The sequence below is a fragment of the Bos taurus genome, chromosome 16 (genome assembly GCF_002263795.3).
Source record: "Bos taurus isolate L1 Dominette 01449 registration number 42190680 breed Hereford chromosome 16, ARS-UCD2.0, whole genome shotgun sequence".
NCBI lineage: Eukaryota > Metazoa > Chordata > Mammalia > Artiodactyla > Bovidae > Bos > Bos taurus.
In genome coordinates, this window is record NC_037343.1 from 64,543,324 (window position 1) to 64,566,651 (window position 23,328).

General features: G+C 38.9%; 1 protein-coding gene across 13 annotated transcripts in view; it reads left to right on the forward strand.

The window, feature by feature from the left end:
* SMG7 (SMG7 nonsense mediated mRNA decay factor) overlaps positions 1-23,328 on the forward strand; it is an 86,264-nt gene that overhangs the window by 24,930 nt on the left and 38,006 nt on the right. For 7 of the 13 annotated variants that reach the window (XM_005217296.5, XM_015475257.3, XM_010813526.4 and 4 more), the window contains exons 2-4: positions 10,549-10,687; positions 20,426-20,457; positions 22,976-23,093. In XM_005217296.5, coding sequence (XP_005217353.1) covers positions 10,572-10,687; positions 20,426-20,457; positions 22,976-23,093 — 266 coding nt within the window. In that variant the 5' untranslated portion in view covers positions 10,549-10,571. Of the gene's footprint in view, positions 1-10,548; positions 10,688-16,837; positions 16,864-20,425; positions 20,458-22,975; positions 23,094-23,328 lie in introns of all 13 variants that reach the window. The other 6 variants (XM_024976349.2, XM_024976351.2, NM_001193205.3 and 3 more) reach the window with 2 other exon arrangements.

Genomic DNA, 23,328 nt, shown 5'->3' on the forward strand with positions numbered 1-23,328 from the left:
CCCATGAGGTGGCCAAAGTACTGGAGTTTCAGCTTTAGCATCATTCCCTCCAAAGAAATCCCAGGGCTGATCTCCTTCAGAATGGACTGGTTGGATCGCCTTGCAGTCCAAGGGACTCTCAAGAGTCTTCTCCAACACCACAGTTCAAAAGCATCAATTCTTTGGTGCTCAGCCTTCTTCACAGTCCAGCTCTCAAATCCATACATGACGACGGGAAAAACCATAGCCTTGACTAGACGGACCTTTGTTGGCAAAGTAATGTCTCTGCTTTTCAATATGCTATCTAGGTTGGTCATAACTTTCCTTCCAAGGAATAAGCGTCTTTTAATTTCATGGCTGCAGTCACCATCTGCAGTGATTTTGGAGCCCAGAAAAATAAAAGTCTGACACTGTTTCCACTGTTTGCCCATTTATTTCCCATGAAGTGATGGGACCGGATGCCATGATCTTCGTTTTCTGAATGTTGAGCTTTAAGCCAACTTTTTCACTCTCCTCTTTCACTTTCATCAAGAGGCTTTGTAGTTCCTCTTCACTTTCTGCCATAAGGGTGGTGTCATGTGCATATGTGAGGTTATTGATATTTCTGCCGGCAATCTTGATTCCAGCTTGTGCTTCTTCCAGCCCAGCATTTCTCATGATGTACTCTGCATATAAGTTAAATAAGCAGGGTGACAATATACAGCCTTGACGTACTCCTTTTCCTATTTGGAACCAGTCTGTTGTCCCATGTCCAATTCTAACTGTTGCTTCTTGACCTGCATACAGATTTGTCAAGAGGCAGATCAGGTGATCTGGTATTCCCATCTCTTTCAGAATTTTCCATAGTTTATTGTGATCCACACAGTCAAAGGCTTTTGCATAGACAATAAAGCAGAAATAGATGTTTTTCTGGAACTCTCTTGCTTTTTCCATGATCCAGCAGATGTTGGCAATTTGATCTCTGGTTCCTCTGCCTTTTCTAAAACCAGCTTGAACATCAGGAAGTTCAGGGTTCACGTATTGCTGAAGCCTGGCTTGGAGAATTTTGAGCATGACTTTACTAGCATGTGCTGCTGCTGCTAAGTCACTTCAGTCATGTCTGACTCTGTGCGACCCCATAGACCGCAGCCCACCAGGCTCCCCCGTCCCTGGGATTCTCCAGGCAAGAACACTGGAGTGGGTTGCCATTTCCTTCTCCAATGCAAGAAAGGAAAAGTGAAAGTGAAGTCGCTCAGTCATGTCTGACTCTTAGCCACCCCATGGACTGCAGCCTACCAGGCTCCTCCGTCCATAGGATTTTCCAGGCGAGAGTACTGGAGTGGGTTGCCATTGCCTTCTGAGATGAGTGCAATTGTGCAGTAGTTTGAGCATTCTTTGGCATTGCCTTTCTTTGGGATTGGAATGAAAACTGACCTTTTCCAGTCCTGTGGCCACTGCTGAGTTTTCCAAATTTGCTGGCATATTTAGTGCAGCACTTTCACGGCATCATCTTTCAGGATTTGAAATAGCTCAACTGGAATTCCATCACCTCCACTAGCTTTGTTCATAGTGATGCTTTCTAAGGCCCACTTGACTTCACATTCCAGGATGTCTGGCTCTAGGTCAGTGATCACATCATCGTAATTATCTGGGTCGTGAAGATCTTTTTTGTACAGTTCTTCTGTGTATTCTTGCCACCTCTTCTTAAATCACATTAATTGAAGTAATCATTATATATAATGAAAATACACTCATTTTAAGTGCACAGTCATGAATTTTGATGAACGTATACCTCTAACCACTGCCCTAGCTAAGGTATAGAACATTTCCAAATCCTAAAATAAGTTCACCCAGGCCTCTTTGTAGTCAGTGCTACCCCTACCTTACTTGTTTCTCTATGTCTCAGGCAATCATTATTCTGTTATCACAAAAGATTACTTTTGCTTGTTCCAGAACTTCATAAATGAAATAATACAGTACATACTCTTGTTGTGTCCAAATTCTTTTGATGTAATATTTTTAAGAATAATCCTTTGTTGCATGGATCAATAGTTTGTTCCTATTTATTGTTGAGAAGCACGAGCTGGAATCAAGATTGCTGGGAGAAATATCAATAACCTCAGATATGCAGATGATACCACCCTTACAGCAGAAAGCAGAGAGGAACTAAAAAGCCTCTTGGTGAAGGTGAAAGAAGAGAGTGAAAAATCTGGCTTAAAAAACTAAGATCATGGCATCACTTCATGGCAAATAGATGGGGAAACAGTGGAAACAGTGACAGACTTTATTTTGGGGGGCTCCAAAATCACTGCAGATGGTGACTGCAGCCATGAAATTAAAATATGCTTGCTCCTTGGAAGAAAAGCTATGACCAACCTAGACAGCATGTTAAAAAGCAGAGGCATTACTTTGCCAACAAAGGTCCATCTAGTCAAAGCTGTGGTTTCTCCAGTAGTCATGTATGGATGTGAGAGTTGGACCATAAGGAAAGCTGAGCGTCGAAGAACTGATGCTTTTGAACTGTGTTTTTGGAGAGGACTCTTGAGAGTCCCTTGGACAGGAAGGAGGTCTAACCAGTCCATCCTAAAGGAAATCAGTCCTGAATATTCATTGGAAGAACTAATGCTAAAGCTCAAACTCCAATACTTTGGCCACCTGCTGTGAAGAACTGACTCATTCGAAAAGACCCTGATGCTGGGAAAGATTGAAGGCAGGAGGAAAAGGGGACAACAGAGATGAAATGGTTGGGTGGCACCACTGACTCAATGGACATGAGTTTGAGCATGCGCCCAGAGGTGGTGATGGACAGAGAAGCCTGATGTGCTGTAGTCAGTGGGGTCGCAAAGAGGCAGACGTGACTGAGTGACTGAACAACAACTGTTTCATCATATGACTGCCACAGTTTATTTATCCATTCACCTTTTAATGAATCCTTGGGTTGTGTCTCTTTTCTGCTACTGTGAATAAAGTTTTAGGAATGTCATATTAAAGTCTTTTCATGGGCATGTTTTCATTTCTTTTGGTAAAAATACCTCAGAGTGGAATTGCTAGGTCATATAGGAAGGACGTGTACAACTTTATTAAACATTACCAACCTGTTTCCCAACGCGATTATAACATTCTTTTACTCTTATTAGCAGTGTTATAACCCACTCCAGTGTTCTTTCCTGGGGAATCCCAGGGACGGCAGAGCCTGGTGGGCTGCCGTCTATGGGATCGCACAGAGTCGGACACGACTGAGGCGACTTAGCAGCAGCAGCAATATTAAAAGGGTTCTAATTATTCCATATCCTTTCCTTCAATATTTGGTATTGATAATTTCTTTTATTTTCACCATTCCAATGCACATGCATTGGTATCTCATAGACTTGCATTTTCAGACGAATGAAGATGTTGAGCACCTTTTTGTGTGATTATTGGCCGTTTGTGTATCTTTTGTAGTATCTAAATCATTAGCCCATTTTTCAAATTGGATTGTCTTATCACTGAGTTCTCTTTAATATGTTTTGAATGTAAAGCCTTTGTATGTGTTTATATATACACATACACATTAGCTTGCTTTCTCACTTTTTTTAATGGTCTGTGTTGAAGAGCAGAAGCTTTAAAAATTAAAGCTATTAAAAAGGCAAACTCTGAATAAAATCATAAGCAATAATATATTCACAATTTAACTTTGAATATGTGAATTGTTGAAAATTGAGGTCTGTATTGTATTATGGAATAATGAGTAAGTGAAGTTTAGGTTATCAGATAGGCAGATGATACCACTCTAATGGCAGAAAGTAAAGAGGAATTAAAGAGCCTCTTGATGAGGGTGAAAGAGGAGAGTGAAAAAACTGGCTTAAAACTCAACATTAAAAAAGACTAAGGTTGTGGCATCTGGTCTCATCACTTCATGGCAAATACAAGGGCAAAATGTGGAAGCAGTGACAGATTTTATTTTCTTGGGCTCCAAAACCACTGCGAGCAGTTACTGAAGCCATAAAATTAAAAGATGCTTGTTCCTTGGAAGGAAACCTACACTAAACCTAGACAGTGTATTAAAAAGCTTTGCCAACAAAGGTATGTGTAATCAAAGCTATGGTTTTTCCAGTAGTCATATACGAATGCGAGAGTTGAACCATAAAGAAGTCTGAGTGCTGAAAAATTGATGCTTTCAGATTGTGGTGCTGGAGAAGACTCTAGTGCTTAAGAGTTCCTTGGACTGCAAGGAGATCAAACCAGTCAGTCCTAAAGGATTTTGCCAACATCCGTTGGATCATCAAAAAAGCAAGATGAGTTCCAGAAAAATATCTACTTCCGCTTTATTGACTATGCCAAAGCCTTTGACTGTATGTATCATAACAAACTGTAGAAAATTCTTCAAGAGATGGGAATACCAGACCACCTTACCTGCCTCCTAAGAAATCTGTATGCAGGTCAAGAAGCAACAGTTAGAACCGGACATGAACAACAGACTGGTTCCAAATTGGGAAAGGAGTATGTCAAGGCTGTATATTGTCACCCTACATATTTAACTTACTTGCAGAGTACATCATACAAAATGCCGGGCTGGAGGAAGCACAAGCTGGAATCACATTTGCCGGGAGAAATATCAATAACCTCAGATACACAGATGACACCATCCTTACGGCGGAAAGCGAAGAAGAACTAAAGAGCCTCTTGATGAAAGTGAACGAGGAGAGTGAAAAAGTTGGCTTAAAACTCAACATTCAGAAAACTTAAATCATGGCATCTGGTTCCATCATTTCATGGCAAATAGACAGGGAAACAGTGGGAACACTGACAGACTTTATTTTCTGGGGCTCCAAAATCACTGCAGATGGTGACTGCAGCCATGAAATTAAAATATGCTTGCTCCTTGGAAGAAAAGCTATGACAAACCTAGACAGCATATTAAAAAGCAGAGGCATTACTTTGCCAACAGAGGTCCATCTAGTGAAAGCTATGGTTTTTCCAGTAGTCATGTATGGATGTGAGAGTTGAACTATAAAGAAAGCTGAGTGCTGAAGAATTGATGCTTTTGAACTGTGGCGTTGGAGAAGACCTCTTGAGAGCCCCTTGGACCGCAAGGAGGTCAAACTAGTCCATCCTAAAGGAAATCAGTCCTGAATATTCATTGGAAGAACTGATGCTGAAGCTGAAACTCCAATACTTTGGCCACCTGCTGTGAAGAACGGACTCATTCGAAAAGACCCTGATGCTGGGAAAGATTGAATTCAGAAGAAGGGGATGACAGAGGATGAGATGGTTGGATGGCATCAGTGACTTGATGGACATGAGTTTGAGCAAGCTCTGGGAGTTGGTGATGGACAGGAAAGCCTGGCATGCCACAGTCCATGGGGTCTCAAAGAGTTGGACATGACTGAGCAACTGAACTGAACTGAATCCTAAAGTAAGTCAACCTTGGATACTCATTGGAGAGACTCAAGCTGAAGCTCCAATATTTTGGCCACCTGATGTGAAGAGCTGACTCTTTGGAAAAGACCCTAATACTGGGAAATACTGAAAGCAAAAGATGAGATGGTTAGATAGCATCACCAACTCAAATGGATATGAATTTGAGCAAACTCCATGGAGGACAGAGGAGACTGGCATGCTACAGTCCATGGGGTCACAAAGAGTTGGACACGACTTAGCTACTGAATAGCAACAGCAAGGTTCTGGAATTCTGATACAGTTGGATTTGAACCTCAGTCCTAGCATTTACTACCTTTGTGATCTTGGGCAAGTTTCCTAAAATCTCTGAGTCTTTGTTTCTTTGTAAAACTGAGAAAATAGTAGTTGCTTCAGGTTGCTATGAAAGTTAAATTGAGAATAGTTTATGTAATCCAGTTCCTGTCCTAAAGTTATCCAGGCCTCCCTAGAGGCCCCTCCGGAGAAGGCAGTGGCACCCCACTCCAGTACTCTTGCCTGGAAAACCCCATGGACGGAGGAGCTTGGTAGGCTGCGGTCCATGGGGTCGCTAAGAGTCGGGCACGACTCAGCGACTTCACTTTTCACTTTATGTAATCCACTTGCCATTCACCCTAGTCACTGATTATTAGTTGTCTTTCTTTATATAATTCACTTCAAGTTTTATTCTTTCATTCAGGGGTCTTTTTGCCTTTAAACTGTATTATATTTAAACAAACTCGTATAACCCCCTCTGGCATTCCTGAGACTTTGTTTTCAGCCTTTTTTTTTTTTTTCCCCTCCATTGAATCCTCCTCTTGTTATTTATCCTGTTCCATCCCATAAAAAAAAACATGTATTCCATCTTAAAAACTTTTGACCCTCACTGTGTTGCCTCTCCTGCCTAGAAAAAGGTATCTAAACTCAGTTTTAGTCTCTGATCCTTTCCTATTTTCCATTAAAGTCAGTCCGTGGGCTGATGCTCCCACTTCACTGCCCACATTGTTCCTAACGAGATCCGCAGTGACTTCCACATACTGAATCCAGTAGTCAGTTCTCAGGCCTCATTTTACTTGCTGCATGAGCAACACTTACTGATTCTACTTTCTTTTCTTGAAGCTCTTTCTTCATTTGGCTTCCACTACACCACAAAACTTCAAGTTTCCCTCCTTTCTCTATGGTCATTAATTGTTTTTTTATTATTCCCTTGTCATTTCTTGCCTTGTGCTGATGACTCCCAAGATGGATTTCTGTGGTTACATATCTTTCCTTTAAATGTCAGATGCTTTAATAACTGCTAGTATACATTCACATGGATGTATAATGTCTTAAAGTTATCATCATCGTAAAAAACAATAGCAAGTGGTTTATATAACACCATGTGCCAAGCATTGTTGTCCAAAATGAACTCTTTACCCTATGCCTACTTTTATCTTTAACTAGTAAATGACAAATCCTCATGAATCATTTTTGATTCCTGCCTCTCTCTCTCTGTTTAAAATTTCACTCAGCAAACTCTCTCGGTCAAAGTCCAATCACATTTTATTCTCTCCATTGCTGCCTACTGGTTCAAGCCAGTAAATTCTTGACATAGTGGCTCAGTGGAACATGTTAAAATCTAGGTTAGGTCATGGAGCTTCTTTGCTCAAAATGTCCAAAGGTGTCCCCTCTCTCAGACTGACTAGGTCAAGTTGGATGACTGGTCATCCAGTGGTTCAGTGTCCTGAATGGCCCAAGATGACCTCGCTCAAATGTCTGAACTGTCAACTGGGGTGGATGTGATAGGTGGAAAAATGGAGTCTCCTCTTTCCAAGTCATCTGTCTCCTCTGCTTCATAACATTGTGAAGGCATTACAGAAGGGCAAGCCCAAATGCACAAGTGCTTGTCAAGCTTCCATTTGTGTCGCACTTCCTGAAGTATTGGCCAAAGTAAGTCACACGGCAAACCCCAAGGTCACTGTATGAAGAGAGTTCACAATGGTACAGATGCCAGGAGGTGTATGATTCATTGGGGGCCGTCAGGGTAACAGACTCTATAGGCCCTCTATGATTTGTATCAGATTTGTTAGATTATTTGATTATAATGCATCACCCCTGTCTTTAGACAAACAGGTAAATAATAAAGAAAAAAGGAACCTGACTAGATAAACTGATGTCTGGAAGTACAGGTTAAATAATGGTTCTTGGGTGGATAAGTCAGATTTGACTTTTTTTATATCTCTTAAATTTCGGAGACCACAGAAGTGGAAATTTCTAGATATACCATGATAATGTACAGATTATTTTATTCAGTTAAATCAGACAGTATCTTAATATTGTTGCTGGCTGAGTTAATTAAGGTGTCCATATCCCATGTTATACTCCAAATTGGGAAGTTGTACTTTACTTTTCCCTAACCTAAATTTATATGGTGTTTTACATCATATAAGGGACTGTTCACTATTTCTTTTTCCAACATAATATTAGTTTCCTGCTTACCTATCAAGGGATATAGTCACACCCTTATTTTCTTCATGTCAGCTCTTTATACTTTGTATTGTCACGCTGTCCCCATGTCAGGTTATTTTTCTCTTAGCATTTCCAGTAAATTGGATTTGCTGTTACTTACACTGAAACTCATTTTAATTCTAATGTCTACTCAGATTTTTACTTTCATTTTCCTGTCTTTGGAGTTCTGTTACCCTTCTCTTAAAAGTGTATATAGGAACTCCCTCGTGGTCCAGTGATTAAGACTTGGCACTTTCACTGCCATCGACCCGGCTTCAGTCTCTGGTCTGGGAGACTGAGATACCACAAGCCACGTGTTATGTACAAGCATTGATATCTTGACCATTTGTATATTGTGATACTAGTTTTATTAAAAATTTCTTTCTTTTTATTTTTCCTTGTAGAAGGCATTTAGTTATTCATTTTAATGTGTTAAGTAGTGTATATCATCTTGTATTTTATTTCAGGAAGATAAAAGCATTGTTGCAAAGAATGTCTTTTTTCTTAAGCATTGAATCCAGTAGTGTTGAAAACCACCATCCTGGCCTATATCATCCAATAGAATAAATAATCTCTAGTGCAGGAAATGGGTGAATGAATAACTTCATCATAGTGCTGTGAGTGCTGTTATAGAAGTGGGCATTAAGATTCATTGGGAATGCTTGGCCAAGCCAAGTCCCTCTTACAGGAGTTGCTGAGTCTTAAAATACAAAAAGGGATTAACCAGACAAAGAAGGAAGGGGAAAGGCATTTCAGGTTGAGTGAAAGCATGAATCAAGATGCAGTGGGGCAAAATAGCAGAGAACTAAAAGTAATTTGGTTTTATTGGGTCCTAACATATATAGTTGGAAGCTATAGGACTTAACATGCTGTACCAATGAACTTGGGTTTTGTCATGAGGTGTTTTCTCCTAGTCTTTTCCACTAAAGTACAATTAAAGTCACAGGTGATTAAATACATGTTTTGGAAGTATGGAGCCAGAGTCTACATAGACCTCCTGCATGTTTGAGATTTCTCTTAATATTGATGTTTTATTGTTTAAAATTATGAATATGTCTTCTATTCTAGAATCAATTAATGTGCATTCTTAGCTTCAGTTTCCTAATTTTAAAATGAGGATAATAATAGCATTTACGTCTTAGGATTGTTGGGAAGAGTAATAATACCTATAATGATATGACAATAATAACAGTTTTTGAGGGCTTATATAACAAGGAACAATCCTAGAGGTTTTATTTTTGTTACCTCATTTAATCCTCAAAACAGCTCAGTGAAGTGGGTACTTTTATTATCTCCTTACTGCTGATAAAATTAGGGCATAGAGAAGTAATTTTCCTAAAGTTACACAGCTAGTAAATAGCAGAGTGAGGTTTGAACCCAGGCAGTCTGAATATGATACTTAACTATGACATTTTATTTTCCCATTCTGTGAGATCAGTGTGTAAAGCATTTAGTATAGAATCTGCCACGTAATAATTTTAAATGTAAGCAGTTATTAGTATTTAATAATAATTACTCAATTTATTTTGCCCACATCTTTAAGTTAAATTGGTGTCTGAAAGAAATTGTGCAAGTGGCTTGAGTTATTCCCAGCATGCCACTGAGTACAGTGCGATATCCAAGCCCATGCCTTTAACCATTACCTTCTACTGCTTCCTCTTTCCTGTTGGGCTGTCTCCACATTAGAATTTAAATTGCACCCCACTCCAGTACTGTTGCCCGGGAAATCCCATGGATGGAGGAGCCTGGTAGGCTGCAGTCCATGGGGTCGCTAAGAGTCAGAAATGACTGAGCGACTTCACTTTCACTTCCACTTTCATGCATTGGAGAAGGAAATGGCAACCCACTCCAGTGTTCTTACCTGGAGAATCCCGTGGATGGAGAAGCCTGGTAGGCTGCAGTCCATGAGGTCGCACAGAGTCAGACATGACTGAAGCGACTTAGCAGCAGCAGGAGCTATAATGTTTTGTTTATCATTGTCTACCTAGTCCTTAACATTGTTTAGTATAGAGAAATAACCAAATTATTATTCATTAGGACTTCATAGGTGCCGCTAGTGGTAAAGAACCTATCTGCCAGTGCAGGAGACCTAAGAGACACAGGTTCAATCCCTGGGTTGGGAAGATCCCTTGAAGAAGGGCATGGCAACCAATATTATTGCCTGGTGAATCCCATGGACAGAGGAGCTTGGTGGGCCACAAGTCCATAGGGTCACAAAGAGTCAGACATGACTAAAGCAACTTAGCATGCATATGTTGTTCATTGAGTGACTGAAAATCTAAATACCTACCTTTTAGGTGGTCTCAGAATGTAAGCTTTTTTTGTACCTTCTGTAATTGTGGTTTAATTGCTTTACATGGTTTTCCTTCCATACGTAGTCCAGTTTGGACCAGCCATCTGCTCCTGAACCTTGGTACCACAAGAACCCTTCTGGGTAACTGATACCTGTTTGTCCTTTAGTGATCACTCAGCTTTCAGGCAGGGAGATTAGAATAACAGTTGGATACCAGACTAGAATTTTAGATATATACAAAACAGAATTTTAAAATGTATAGTCTCAGAAACTAAATATAAAAAGGAAAAAAGCCATGATATCTTTCCTTTTGCCTTTGACATTGATCATTTTAAAGAGAAAATAATTTAACTTTCTTCAAGAGGGTTCTCTGTTATTGTGGGTTAACTCATATTTTCCTCCTCTCCTCTATCTAGAATGTCTTAAACCATTCTACCTTATGAGAAATTGGATGTTCTTGCAGATAGTCATTGTGGGAGAAAACGTTTCATTTAAGTCCCAGATGAGGACCGGAAACTTGAAATCAGAGGAGCATCTGAAATCAAGTAATATTAGGTAGGATAAAAATTACAAGGGATTTATACATGTTTGTATTCCTTTTAGAGATGTGTTAACGTATTCACATACTGTGAACACTAGTAGAAGAATTAGAAGCTTTCTGAAGCATTTGCTATTGGCTGGGATGGGGGAGGGAATGCTAAGGGTTTTTTGTTTTAACTTACGCAGCCTCATAAGAACCTTGTGTGTTTACTTTGTCATGAGCATTTATATCTTACAGTCCAAAGAAAATTTTTAAACATTTAGTAACATAAATGTAAATTTTATGTTTGCATACATGGTCTCTGAATGTTTATGGCAAGCAGAGGGGTATGTGATTTATCTTGTGGGGGACTATCCTTTAGAATAAAAATTCCTGTTTTGAATTGCATATATAGCAGTTCATTTGAATACAGGGAGCCTCATTTCTTGCTTCTGTGTGTTAGCCTGCATACAGTCAGGCCTTCTAGATGCCTGTAGAAATAGGTATATGGTGATGTGCAAGAGAAGCCCTCTCAGCCACACAGTGAGCTGGTAACTCTTCTCACAGTAACTTGTATCAGTTTAAATGATAGTGTGAAGGTGCTTGGGGTCAGAGATGAGACTTTTAAATGTGAAGTGCTGGTTGTCCCTACAAGTGGATACCATGACAGAGGCACCTAGAGCCAGGCCATTCCAGAAGCCTTGCTTTGTTGTGTAACGCTTATGAGCTCTGGACCAGACTGCAGGGTGGAACCCAAACTGCCACTTCCCAGTTGTGTGATTTGGGGCAGGTTATTTAACTTTTTCCTCATCAGAAGAATGGGAATAGTATTGTTACTTACCTGATAGATTTCTTGTGAGAATTAAAGGTTTAATAATATATTGTAGCACATAAACAGCACCTGGCAAATAGTAAATGATCAACTGTATTATTATTTAAGCCATTGATTAATTCCTAGGAGATGAGCTTAGATGGCATTCTGTAATTCACACTTTGCTTGATGTGCTGTCATGTCTAGTTTTTAACTGTTTGTCTAAGCTGTGTGATCAAAACTAATGTTTGGAGAGGAGAAAAATGTGTTCACGATCCAACTTTAAACTGTATTTCTTTAAGTTTTATATAATCAAAACATGTTTGAGGAGAAACAAAAAATGCAATAATGTAAGCCCTCTGCAATTTTTACATATTACTCTCTTGTTTTTATTTTCTGTACATACTATAACGTGGTCATTACAACATTCAGGTTCTCTTTTGTTACTTAGCATTATGTGGTGATAGATGACCCAGGATTTTTTACCTCCACCTTGGAACGTTGCCGTCTTCAACCTAGTATGTTGCTTCAGAAAGGATCCTATGTCAGTGACCCAGTTAACAAAAGTAATTTGGTGGTCACTGAAGTGTTCATGTCACAGGTTAACCCTCTCTCTTGGAGTTATCTCAGTGGACATGAATTTGAGCGAACTCCAGGCGATAGTGAAGGGCAGGGAAGCCTGGCATGCTGCAGTCCATGGGGTCGCAAAGAGTCAGACAGGACTTAATGACTCAACAGCAACAACTTGGACTTATCACCTATGTTCTTTTATGGGACTTACCTGTTTTGTTTATTCCTGATAGCAACTCTGAAAGGGAGCTTGTATCCCTGCTTTATAGATGAGGAAGATGAGGTCTCTTAAAAAGAAACTCCAAGGTAACACTATTAATATAAACCCAGATTCAGACCTAAGTCTTTTTTCTTCTGTATCATTTTGTGTTACATAAAGTTGCCTTAGTATGATATACATTTTACCATTCATTAATTCAACAAAATTTTAGTGAACAGCTGTGACATACCAGGCATTATTCTGAGTGCTGGGGATATAGTCCTGAATACGTCTTCTCACGTTTTTTCGTTGTGTGTGATCCGTACTGTACTCATCACTTTTTCTCAGTTCTTTTGCCTTTCATTTTGTTATTATCCCATAGGTTCACCATTCTCCTCAGTTAATCTCCCTCTTACTTTTAGACACTGATTTGATCTCCTGCTTTATCTCTGAATTTGAGGCAATGTAGCAGTGAATTCTCTGGACATCTTTCCACCCTGCCCTACTCCCAGATTGTCCTAGCACAGTTCTTTCTAACACTACTTTCCTTCAATTTCATCCTCTTGAAAGCCAGTCTTGCTTCATGTCTTTCCATCTCTTCCAGAAGCATGCTGTGTCACTCTTGTTCTTTCCTATATCTTCCACCTGTTCATTCCCACTAGCTTCTTTTCTTTATTCTAAACATGCTCAAGTTTCTCCCATCGGAAAATAAGAAACTTTTACCCACGGCCCCCTTTTCTTTCTCTTCACAGCCCAGTGTCTTAAGAGTTGACTGAAACGTTTCCCTCTTATTTGTTCCTCATTCTCCCTACAATTTGACACTGTTTCTTTCTCTGACAAGGCAGTCATTAACACTTATTACACTAAATCCAACACACCCTCCAGTCCTTAGAGTACTTATCTACTGCCTGTGATATTGTTGACTACCCTTCCTGTTTATCCTCTTCTTTTGCCCTCATGTGCCTGTGAGTTTCTTCTTGGTGTTCTTCATTCTTTTATCTGCCTTTTAAGAATGAAGATAGGGAGCTTGCACCACCCTTCTGCCTTTCTGGGCAATTACAGTTATTCCCGTGGTTGTAACTGCCATCTGTGTGCTGATCACTCCAGCATTGTGTCCATCGTCTTGATGTCTCCCCTGTGCTTGACACTCATCTCTTCTTAAGTGTCTGCTTGCTCACCCCTACTTAGTCACATACCCAGATGTGCAAGGCAAGAATTTGAGAATGATTTTAGATGGTTTCCTCTGCTTTATCTTCTGCTGATTTTACTTCCAAGTATTTCTTGAATCTAGGTGTTTCCATCCATTCACGCCTCCATTTCCATCCATTCATTTCCTTCACTTCCTTACCTCCAGTCTTGCCCTTTTAAACCCCATCTTCCATGCATCTTGTTGTAATCATTTAAAAAGGCAATTCTGACAATGCTGTACCCCTCCTTAAAACCCAGCATAGATTTCCTAGTAGTTAAAAGACAGAACCTGAGCTCCTTAACATGTCATGCACGGCCTCACAGTCTGCAGTCTGCTGAGATTCTCCAGCTCATCTGTAGCTTCCCACCCTGCATTTGATGCATCAGTCTCCCTCCTTCACTGGCTTAGCTTTGTTTTTCTTTTGTGATATTTTCTCTGCCTGGAAGAGTAATTCCTTCTCAAGCTTTGAGATTCCTAAACCAGAATTGGCCCTTTATAAAACTAGGTACACATGTTCAAATCGTATAGATTATTGAATGAATGTTGTAATACAGAGCAGTGGAGTGTCAGGAGATTTGAAAATTTGTGCCAGACTGTGAAGTGCCATAGAGAGAGAAAGCAAGTTAGTATTTTTATTATCTCTTACTGAGAAGCTCCTTTAGGAGCAGCATTTCCCTAGATGTTATTTTTCAATGTGAAATTCAACAGTAGAGCAGCACGATTTATTTTTTTCTGATGCTAAAGCTGAAACTCCAGTACTTTGGCCACCTCATGCAAAGAGTTGACTCACTGGAACAGACCCTGATGCTGGGAGGAATTGGGGGCAGGAGAAGGGGACGACAGAGGATGAGATGGCTGGATGGCATCACCGACTCGATGGACATGAGTTTGAGTGAACTCCGGAAGTTGATGATGGACAGGGAGGCCTGGCGTGCTGCGATTCATGGGGTCGCAAAGAGTCGGACACGACTGAGCAACTGAAATGAACTGAATACCGTGAGACTTGGTATTACCTTAAAGATCTCAGGAATGTCCGTGAGATTTGATGTTACCTTAAAGGTCTCAGGAATGTGTGTGTGTGTGTGTGTGCACGCGCGCATCTGCGTTTGTAAGCACATACTCGCCTTCTAGTGTCTGCTCTCTGACCTGTTATTTAACACAAATAATTATCATCAGGTCATTATGTTTATGGTCATAACTGATGGCTACTCATATCCTGAATACTCCTTAGTACTTTATGGAAATAAGTAAATTATCTTGAAATAAGACGTGCTGTGGCTTTTATTAAATTTCAAAAAAAAAAAAAAAATAGTGTTGCCTCCCAAAACAAGAGACTAATTCACCTCTCCTCAACTGTGAGATCAGAGGACATTGGCTTATATATTCCTGTGTTCTTCTCATAGATGGAAGGGGGTTGGTCCAGGTAAAAGGAATCCTCCACTGTATTTGCCCCTTACTTGGAAATACCTTGTATATTTTTAAGCCATGAATATAATGTGTGATTTTGAGAGATTATTCTGTATTCATTACCTTGCATTGTTGTATCAGTGGTATGTATAATCAAGCTATTTGTTAAAGAAGATTACCATTAACTAGTTTTTTCCTCTAGTGACATTATAAAAAAAATTATTGTAAAATGTTTAATTTTTGAAAGCCCCAGTTCCTTGGGCTTTTATTATCAAACATTCCTTTCCCCCCTTCCCCCCCTTTACAGTCTTGTATAAGAGAGGAACTGTGATGCAGTGGTTAGGAGTTAGCCTCTGGAATCAGTGTGTTGAAATGCTACCTCTGCTACTTGCTAACTTGATGACCTTGGGCATGTTACTTAACCTCTATCTTCTTATGTTTCTTCAGCTATAAAGTGGGAGCAATAATAGTACATAGTGAGGGTTAAATGATTACTTTATGGCAAACCCTTACTTTAGAACAATGTGGCAATAATAAGTGCTAAATATAGTGCTAGCTGTTTTAGTGTACCTAGTGCATTAGAATGTGTTAAATGTATTTATAGATCTTGATGCTCACCCATCTCCAAGAGTATTGTTTCAGATGCTTGGCTTTAAACATATTTGGTTATCACTGAATGTTTCAGATTTTGTTCAGCCTTTAAATGGCTTTTTCTTTTCTCTTGTTTGATAGAGGTGCTTAATTTTTATTATTTACAAACAGACAATATATTTAGTATTTTGAAAGTTTTATATTTTAAATAATGCTGTTTTATTATTGAAGGCATGATGATTTTAATTCTCGGATTCTTCGTTCATTCTTTTTATTAATTCCTTCGGCTTAAAGTAAGAATAAAAAAGAATTCATGTGGCCACACCTTCTAGAAGCCAAGAGGAAATTTTTGAAAACTAGTTTATATAAGCATTTATATAAGCATTTTATATCTCTTTATATAAGCATTGTAGTATTAATCTTTCATGATACTGATCTTTAACAAAACCAATAGGTCGTTGAGGTACAATATTTTCTCTTTATAAAAAAAGTAAAATAATCAAGTAGCCAATTTTGTGCTAATCTTTGTGAAAGCAGTTGGTTTAAGATCACATATCTGTTGATTTCTTATATATTATACCCCATCTAAAAAAACTTATTTTCAAACAGTCTTCTTTGTGACATTATGATGTCAACAAATAAAAATCTTTATTCTGAGGAGACTATTATTGATGATTCCTCATGGGAAAACTGTTTGGTTTGGGGATTTATACATATCGACTTCTTGTTTTTGATCAAATACTCCCTGGAGCAGGAGAGCCAAACCTTTTCTGTGAAGGGGCCGATAGTAACTGTTTTAGGCTTGATGAGACATGTAGTCTTTATCTTAACTACTCACCTCTGCTCTTGTAGCAGAAAGCAACCATAGATGATACCTAAATGACTAGGCAAGACTGTTCCAATAAAATGTATTTACAAAAGTTGATCCATTGTGAAAGAGGAAATTTTACCCACGGTCTGACCACTGCACAAGAATATGAATTTTACTTCTTGTGGTCTTTCTGGTAGAAATCTCAGGTATTTATTTCCTAATATGAACTGATCTTTTTTTTGGTTTGTTTTTCATTTTTTGTGAACTGATCTTCAATTTAGACTAGTTGACTTAAATGTTAAGGTTTAATCAACAGAGCACGAAACTGAACCTAGTTTAAGTCTGTGTTAGCTTTTTATGTCATAGAATTTTTAATTCCAACTTGAAATAAAAATAACTTGAACTTCAGAGTCAGAAAGAACTAAGTTCGTACTTAATTGTACCTAGTTGTTTTGTGATAATGGACAGATTATTTCCACATTTCAGAGTTTCAATTTCCTTGTTTATGGGATGGGAATCATAGTGGCTGTCTCCCATGGTTTTATTTTCTGTTTAACTCTCTTTACCATTTCAGTTGATCAGAGTTATTAACACGTGTCTCTTTCAGAACCTAGGAGAGAACTGTGCTCAAAGGTGAGCATCTCTTCCCTAGTCATTCTTGAGGTATCAAAACTCTTGAAATTTCAAAATGCTTGGACATTCACGTCAGATAGTTTTTATGACATTTTTGCAGTTTTGTTTGTGTTTAGATTTTTAGTTTTATATTTCTTGGACAGGTTATATAAAAATGGTATATAAAAATATATAGTGAAATTTTGATCTTTATCAGTGGAAGCCTGTTCCAGAATCTGTTAGAATTATAGTTTTTTCTTCCTGATGGCCTATCAGAGAAGCAGATTATTTGGAAATAGTTCCTGTTATATGCTCAATATAATCTTCATCTGACTGGAAATTGGTATCCTCATTAGGCAGATCTTAGGATACCAAAATGGTATTTGTTCATCTTTACGAGCAAATCTTGTTCGGAATGAGAAAACAATCTATAAACACATGGTTCTCAGTGTATCTTGTATATACTAGAGTATGTGTTTTTAGGTAAGATACGGATTCAGTTCAGTTCAGTCACTCAGTCATGTCCGATTCTTTGTGACCCCATGAACCACAGCACGCCAGGCCTCCCTGTCCGTCACCAACTCCTGGAGTCTACCCAAACCCATGTCTGTCGAGTTGGTGATGACATCCAACCATCTCATCCTCTGTCATCCCCTTGTCCTCCTGCCCTCAATCTTTCCCAGCATCAGGGTCTTTTCAAATGAGTCAGCTCTTTGCATCAGGTGGCCAAATATTGGAGTTTCAGCTTCAAAAATCAGTCCTACCAATGAACACCCAGGACTGATCTCCTTTGGGATGGACTGGTCAGATCTCCAAGATATGGATACATTGTAAAATATATCCTTAGTAACTTGGCTACTCAGAATGAAAGGTTACTGAATCCAATGAAGATGCACAAGTACGGCTGGTTGTCTCAGGTTCATAAGTTTTAGTACTCTAATTAGGTTCGGGTGAGGGCAGGAGGGTGTGACACTGGTAGGTTAAGAGGTGAGGTATTTCTAAATATGATCTTAGGTTTTAAGGACATAAATCAACTACTGTGTGAAGTTTTGTTTTGTTTTTTTAATGGCAAAAGTTTAGCACTCAAAGCAAACAGTAAAACTATGCTGAATGGATAATGGAATTTGATGTGATCTTTTAGGATTAGTATAGCTGTGTATTGGTATTCCCTGGTGGCTCAGAGGTTAAAACGTCTGCCTGCAATGCGGGAGACCTGGGTTCTATCCCTGGGTCGGGAAGATCCCCTGGAGAAGGAAATGGCAACCCACTCCAGTCTTCTTGCCTGGAGAATCCCATGGACGGAGGAGCCTGGTGGGCTACAGTCCACAGGATCGCAGAGAGTCAGACGCGACTGAGTGACTTCACTTCACTTCATAGCTGCGTATTTGATATTGTTCATTTATAGTGATAGTTCTTATGTGGCTTGTGGTTTTTGTAGGATCCTATTATGCTTCTGTTATATTTGAAAGCTTAATTTTTAAAAACTTTTTAAAAGCTAAGAAAAAAGATTAATGTTATATTTTGATGAAACTAAAATTCACAGTTGATATTAAATAATAAAAATTTACAGTAAAAATTTTAGAGTCTCTGTTCTCTAGCTTTTATGTCAGATTTTGTTTTTAAACATGGAAATCTCTTAACTTTATATTCTTACCTTTTTATAGTATATGACTGTAATTTAGCCTGTTTTCTTTCTTCACTTAAAAAATATTTGTTGAATGCCGACTGTGTAGGGATAGGAGTTGTGATGGTGTGCATTAAAATCTGTGATGTGTACTATGAAGAAAAAATACAAGTGCTTTAAGAACATAAAACAAGAATATCTTTCATGTATGTAGGGTTCAAGGGCTTCCCTGGTGGCTCAGATGGTAAAGAATCTTCCTGCAATGCAGGAGGCCCAGGTTCAATCCCTAGTTTGAAAAGCTCCCCTGGAGAAAGGAATGACACCCCACTCCAATATTCTTGCCTGGAGAATTCCTTGGACAGAGGAGCCTGGCAGGCTACAGTCCATGAGGTCACAAAGAGTCGGACATGACTGAGTGACTAACACACACACACACACACACACACACACACACATGTAGGGTTTTAGTAAAGCTTCCTTGAGAAGTAATGTCTGACTGAGACAAAGGATGAGTAATTAAGTAGACAAAGTGGGGAAGAGGTATTTCTAGCAAAGGGACTCTTCTTTACAAAGGCTTTGAGTGTGAAGGGAGCCAAACACATTGGGGAATCTAGAAAGAAGTCCAGGGACTGGAGCAAAAGGATCAAGGAGAGAACAGAATAATGATGGAAGTAGAGTACAGAGGCTCTCTTCAGAGTGCACAGGGCTTTGTAGACCACTTTACTAAAGATCTTGATTTTCACCCTAAAAGCAGTGGGATGTCATTAAAAGATTTTAAGAGGGCAGTTGATGAGGTCAGATTTGCATGTTTTAAAGATCCCTCTGATAGCAATAGAGCAAGCAGAATGAAAGGAGACAAGAGTGAAGTGGAGAAAAAAATGTGGTGGCTTTGCAATAGTCCAGGCAATGGATGGTTATAACTTGAATGATAGTGACTGAAAAAGAAGTAAAGGGAGAATTACAGATTCAGGATGTATTTAGTAGGTAGAATTCTTTGGCATTGATAGGTTATCCGGGATTTGAGAGAATGTTGTCGTGGATGACTTCCAGGTGTCTGCTTTTCACAACTGGGAAGCCATGATGCATTTAGTAATGTACAAAACTCTAGAAAGAGAAACCGGAGATGAGGGTGGAGGTGGATCATGAGTTTGTTTCTTGAATACAGTCAATTCTTGAAGAATTTGGGAAGAGAGAAAAGAAGCAGCGGTTAGAGGAGAATATGGGATAGAAGATTTTAAAGTCTGTGAAAGTGTAGGGCATGTTTAAATATTCTGTGAGAAGCATCCAACAGAGGGAAGTTTTTAAATTGTTGAAAGAGGGGGGAGGTGGTAATTAAAGGATCAGAAGTTTTTACAAAGACTAGAAAGAGCATACCTAAGTGGAATTACTGGTCTTAAATAAGATATACGCTTCCTCTAGTGTTTTAACAAGAGTAAGAAAGAAGAGGGTTCTGTGAATATAGTAAGCCTTTATTTAGTAAGGGCGTTGTTTTCCCTGAGGTATGGAACTGTCCTTTGCTGAAAAGAATTGAGACTCGGGAAGAGGGCAGAAATCAGCTTGAGGAGGATGGAGATTTAAAATAGTTAAAGTGGCTAGTGAATTGAGAAACACAGAATTTCCTGGCCTCATTGACAGAAAAATTTTAATTTAATAAATGTCACTTAAATGTTATCTTTAAATGTATTAGATTTGGGAGTAAACAGTAAGAAAGTGAACCCTACTTGGTAGAAGAGTTCATGATGACCCTGTGAACGTCTAAGCAATGACATCCGTTTGCTAAGATCTTACTATTCTGGATGTTAAAGCAGGGTCACTGTTTGCAGTGCCACAAATAGAGCTGCTATACATTCTTTTTTTTTAATTTGCATTCTTGTCATACAATTTTACTTAACTTTTAGTGTTACTTACGTTGGGTAGGCCTAGTTTGTTTCTAATTGATGTTCTTTTTCCCTTTTTTAGGCAGGCAGAAGTCCTGAAGGCTGACATGACAGGTACTGTCTGACTCATTTGTTTTTCACAACTTATTTTATACTGTTAAATTAAGAAAAGTGTGTCATCTTATTATACTACTTGTGGTATTGTCCTGGTTGCCAAAAGGTTTTTTAAATATTTATTGTTTTTATACTTTGAATTTTTACCTAGATGGCTCATCAAAATTTTTTATAATCTGTGCTACACTGACTTGAATATTGCCTAGTTTAATGCATATAATCATTTAAATTTGACATACTATAGCGATTTAAGAGATACAGAAAAAATGATTCATCTACCATATAAACACAAGTACCGACATTAGGTTTATATCTTCCTGTTTATAATTCCCCAAACCTAAATAGTAAATAAGCCTTCAGAGAAAAATATTTTCAGGAAAACTCTCGCAAATTGAAAGTCCTTTAAGTTGAGCTACCTTGCCACTTTTCTTTTCTCTCTTACCTTTTTGTTTTCTATAATAGCCAAGGTGTTTTTGAAAGAATAACTGGACTTAGCTGCAAAAAGGAGCAAATGACTTGAACTCAAAATTAGGAAACACATGGCGGCGACCATGTAGCGGTTAAAACGCTCTCTTACAGCACAGCAGCAGCATGCTTTCTGTGTAACTGTGCTGAAATGTTTGCACAACAGCAGCATGCTCTCTGTGTGACGGTGCTGAAATGTTTGCACAGCAGCAGCATGCTTTCCGTGTGACTGCTGAGATGTTTTTAAAAATACAGTTGCTAGTGGATCTCATTCTAATTTTTGAAGATTTTAGTTCTGCAGTGAAACCCACAACGAGGGTAAAACTTGTTGTAAACCGCATACCTGCTAAAATTTACAACCAAGAGGAAATGGGCTATTTGGATGTGTTTTTCTCAATTTCCAGAGTTGCAGGCTAATATTCTAAGAATTTGAGTAATCTCACTGTCATCTTGTTCAAGGGGAAAAAAAGCCCGAATCACTTTTTCTTAGTTTACAGTTCTTCCTGTTATTAATGTAGCTGTCATTATCCTCCATACTGTGGCTACCAGGATCAGCTCTGCGCTCTGCTCTGTTATGCCTCTTTGTGTTGGCATTGTAATCTGCATTGTGCAATAAAAGTTGTATATGGAGCAATCTCAGGCAGTCTATATACCTTTTGCTGCAGCTGCTAAGTCGCTTCAGTTGTGTCTGACTCTGTGCGACCCCATAGATGGCAGCCCACCAGGCTCCGCCGTCCCTGGGATTCTCTAGGCAAGAACACTGTTAACATTTTCTTAACTCTTGAACACCCTCAGTAAGAAGGCTTAGGGTTTGACTTTTGTAGGGTACATCTGTTGTACCCAGAAGGTGACTGACTTGTCCCTAAGATATTAAGTCTTCTCATTCAAATGCTAGTCTCTCTGATTGGTCAGAGTTAATGATACCTTAAAATCCTTTCCCTGCAGCCGATGAGTTGAAGCAGGGTTGAATAAATCTATATATCTATTTATTTAGTCATTAAAAGCTTAATAAAGGGCCAAGAACCTGATACCAAAAAATAGACCCTATATTTTAGTTTCTAGCAAACTCTCGTGAGGATTAAGTCTAATATCTGGGAGATTCTGTGTGCAGAATAAGATTATGGTGCCTGTAGATACTAATAGCAAACCTACAGAGGAGTGAAGACTATGCCGTTGCAAAACCTTGAAATGCAACCAGTCAGGCTAACTAGCAGTCAGAAATATATAATTGAAAAGTCCATTATTAAGTTCTTCTATTGAGGCAGCTCACTATCAGTTGTTGCACTCACAAGCCTAGTAATAGGAAAGGCTAATGTGCCTTGTAGGACTCTGGCTGACAATACAGCCCCAGTTTGGTATTACATGTAGTCGTGGCCTGACTTCCTGCTCTCATCTTGCACCCAGTCTCTCATTTGGCCTCTTGAGCAGTTTAATCACTTGTCTGCTCATTGACATTAAGTAGCAAGTATGCATTGCTCACAAAAGTGTCTTGACAAGCAGCCTACCGATGACTTTATTGGCTTGACATATATAGGAAAGTAGGAGTAATAGCAGAATGCTCAAACAACTGCTGGATTGTGAGCTGACAGGAGGCTTCTGTAAGGGCAATTGTGAGATTGATTCAAAAGAAGAAAAGCTTCTTTGAACAAAGAGATACAGTTATTAATGTAAGAGTAAACAGATAACTTGGCAGTCCACCGTTTCAAATGGGGTGACTTCTTATGAGGCATATGACTTCCTGTGGTATAAATATATAAATATCCATACCAAAATCAAAGGGTGAACCATTCTCTCTCTCTTTTTTAAGCCTTTTTCATTTCATGGTGTTATTTCAAAACTAAAAGACAAATACAGAAGCATTTTGAAAGATTCAGTCATTAGCCAAAAGGTGGAAAGTTTCATCTGAAATGTAGTAGTATAAAACTTTTGGAGCAGTCTGTGATATGTATTTAAAGCGGGTTTTTGCTTTGGTGAATGGAGAGTGAAGGAATTGTTGGTGTGGCATAATGGCCTTATCTGTTTATCTATCTACTGTTTTTGTTTTGTCACTCAGATTCTAAGCTGGGTCCAGCCGAAGTCTGGACATCCAGGCAGGCTCTGCAGGACCTGTACCAGAAAATGCTTGTTACTGATTTGGAATACGCTTTAGACAAGAAAGTAGAACAGGATCTGTAAGTATTACCATTTGGGATGTCCCTGTAAGATCAAGAATCTCACCGAGACTTTAGAAGAGAACAGTTTGGTTGTTTCTTTTTAACCTATTTCAGAGTAAGCTATCTCAATGGGAAAAAAAAGAAATTCTAATATTTGTGATGCTTTGAACAAACTGACCTTTGGTGTAAAGAGAAATGTTCAGAGTTGGGTTTTATTAAGGTGTTTAGGGCATATCATAAAAACAAATCTGTA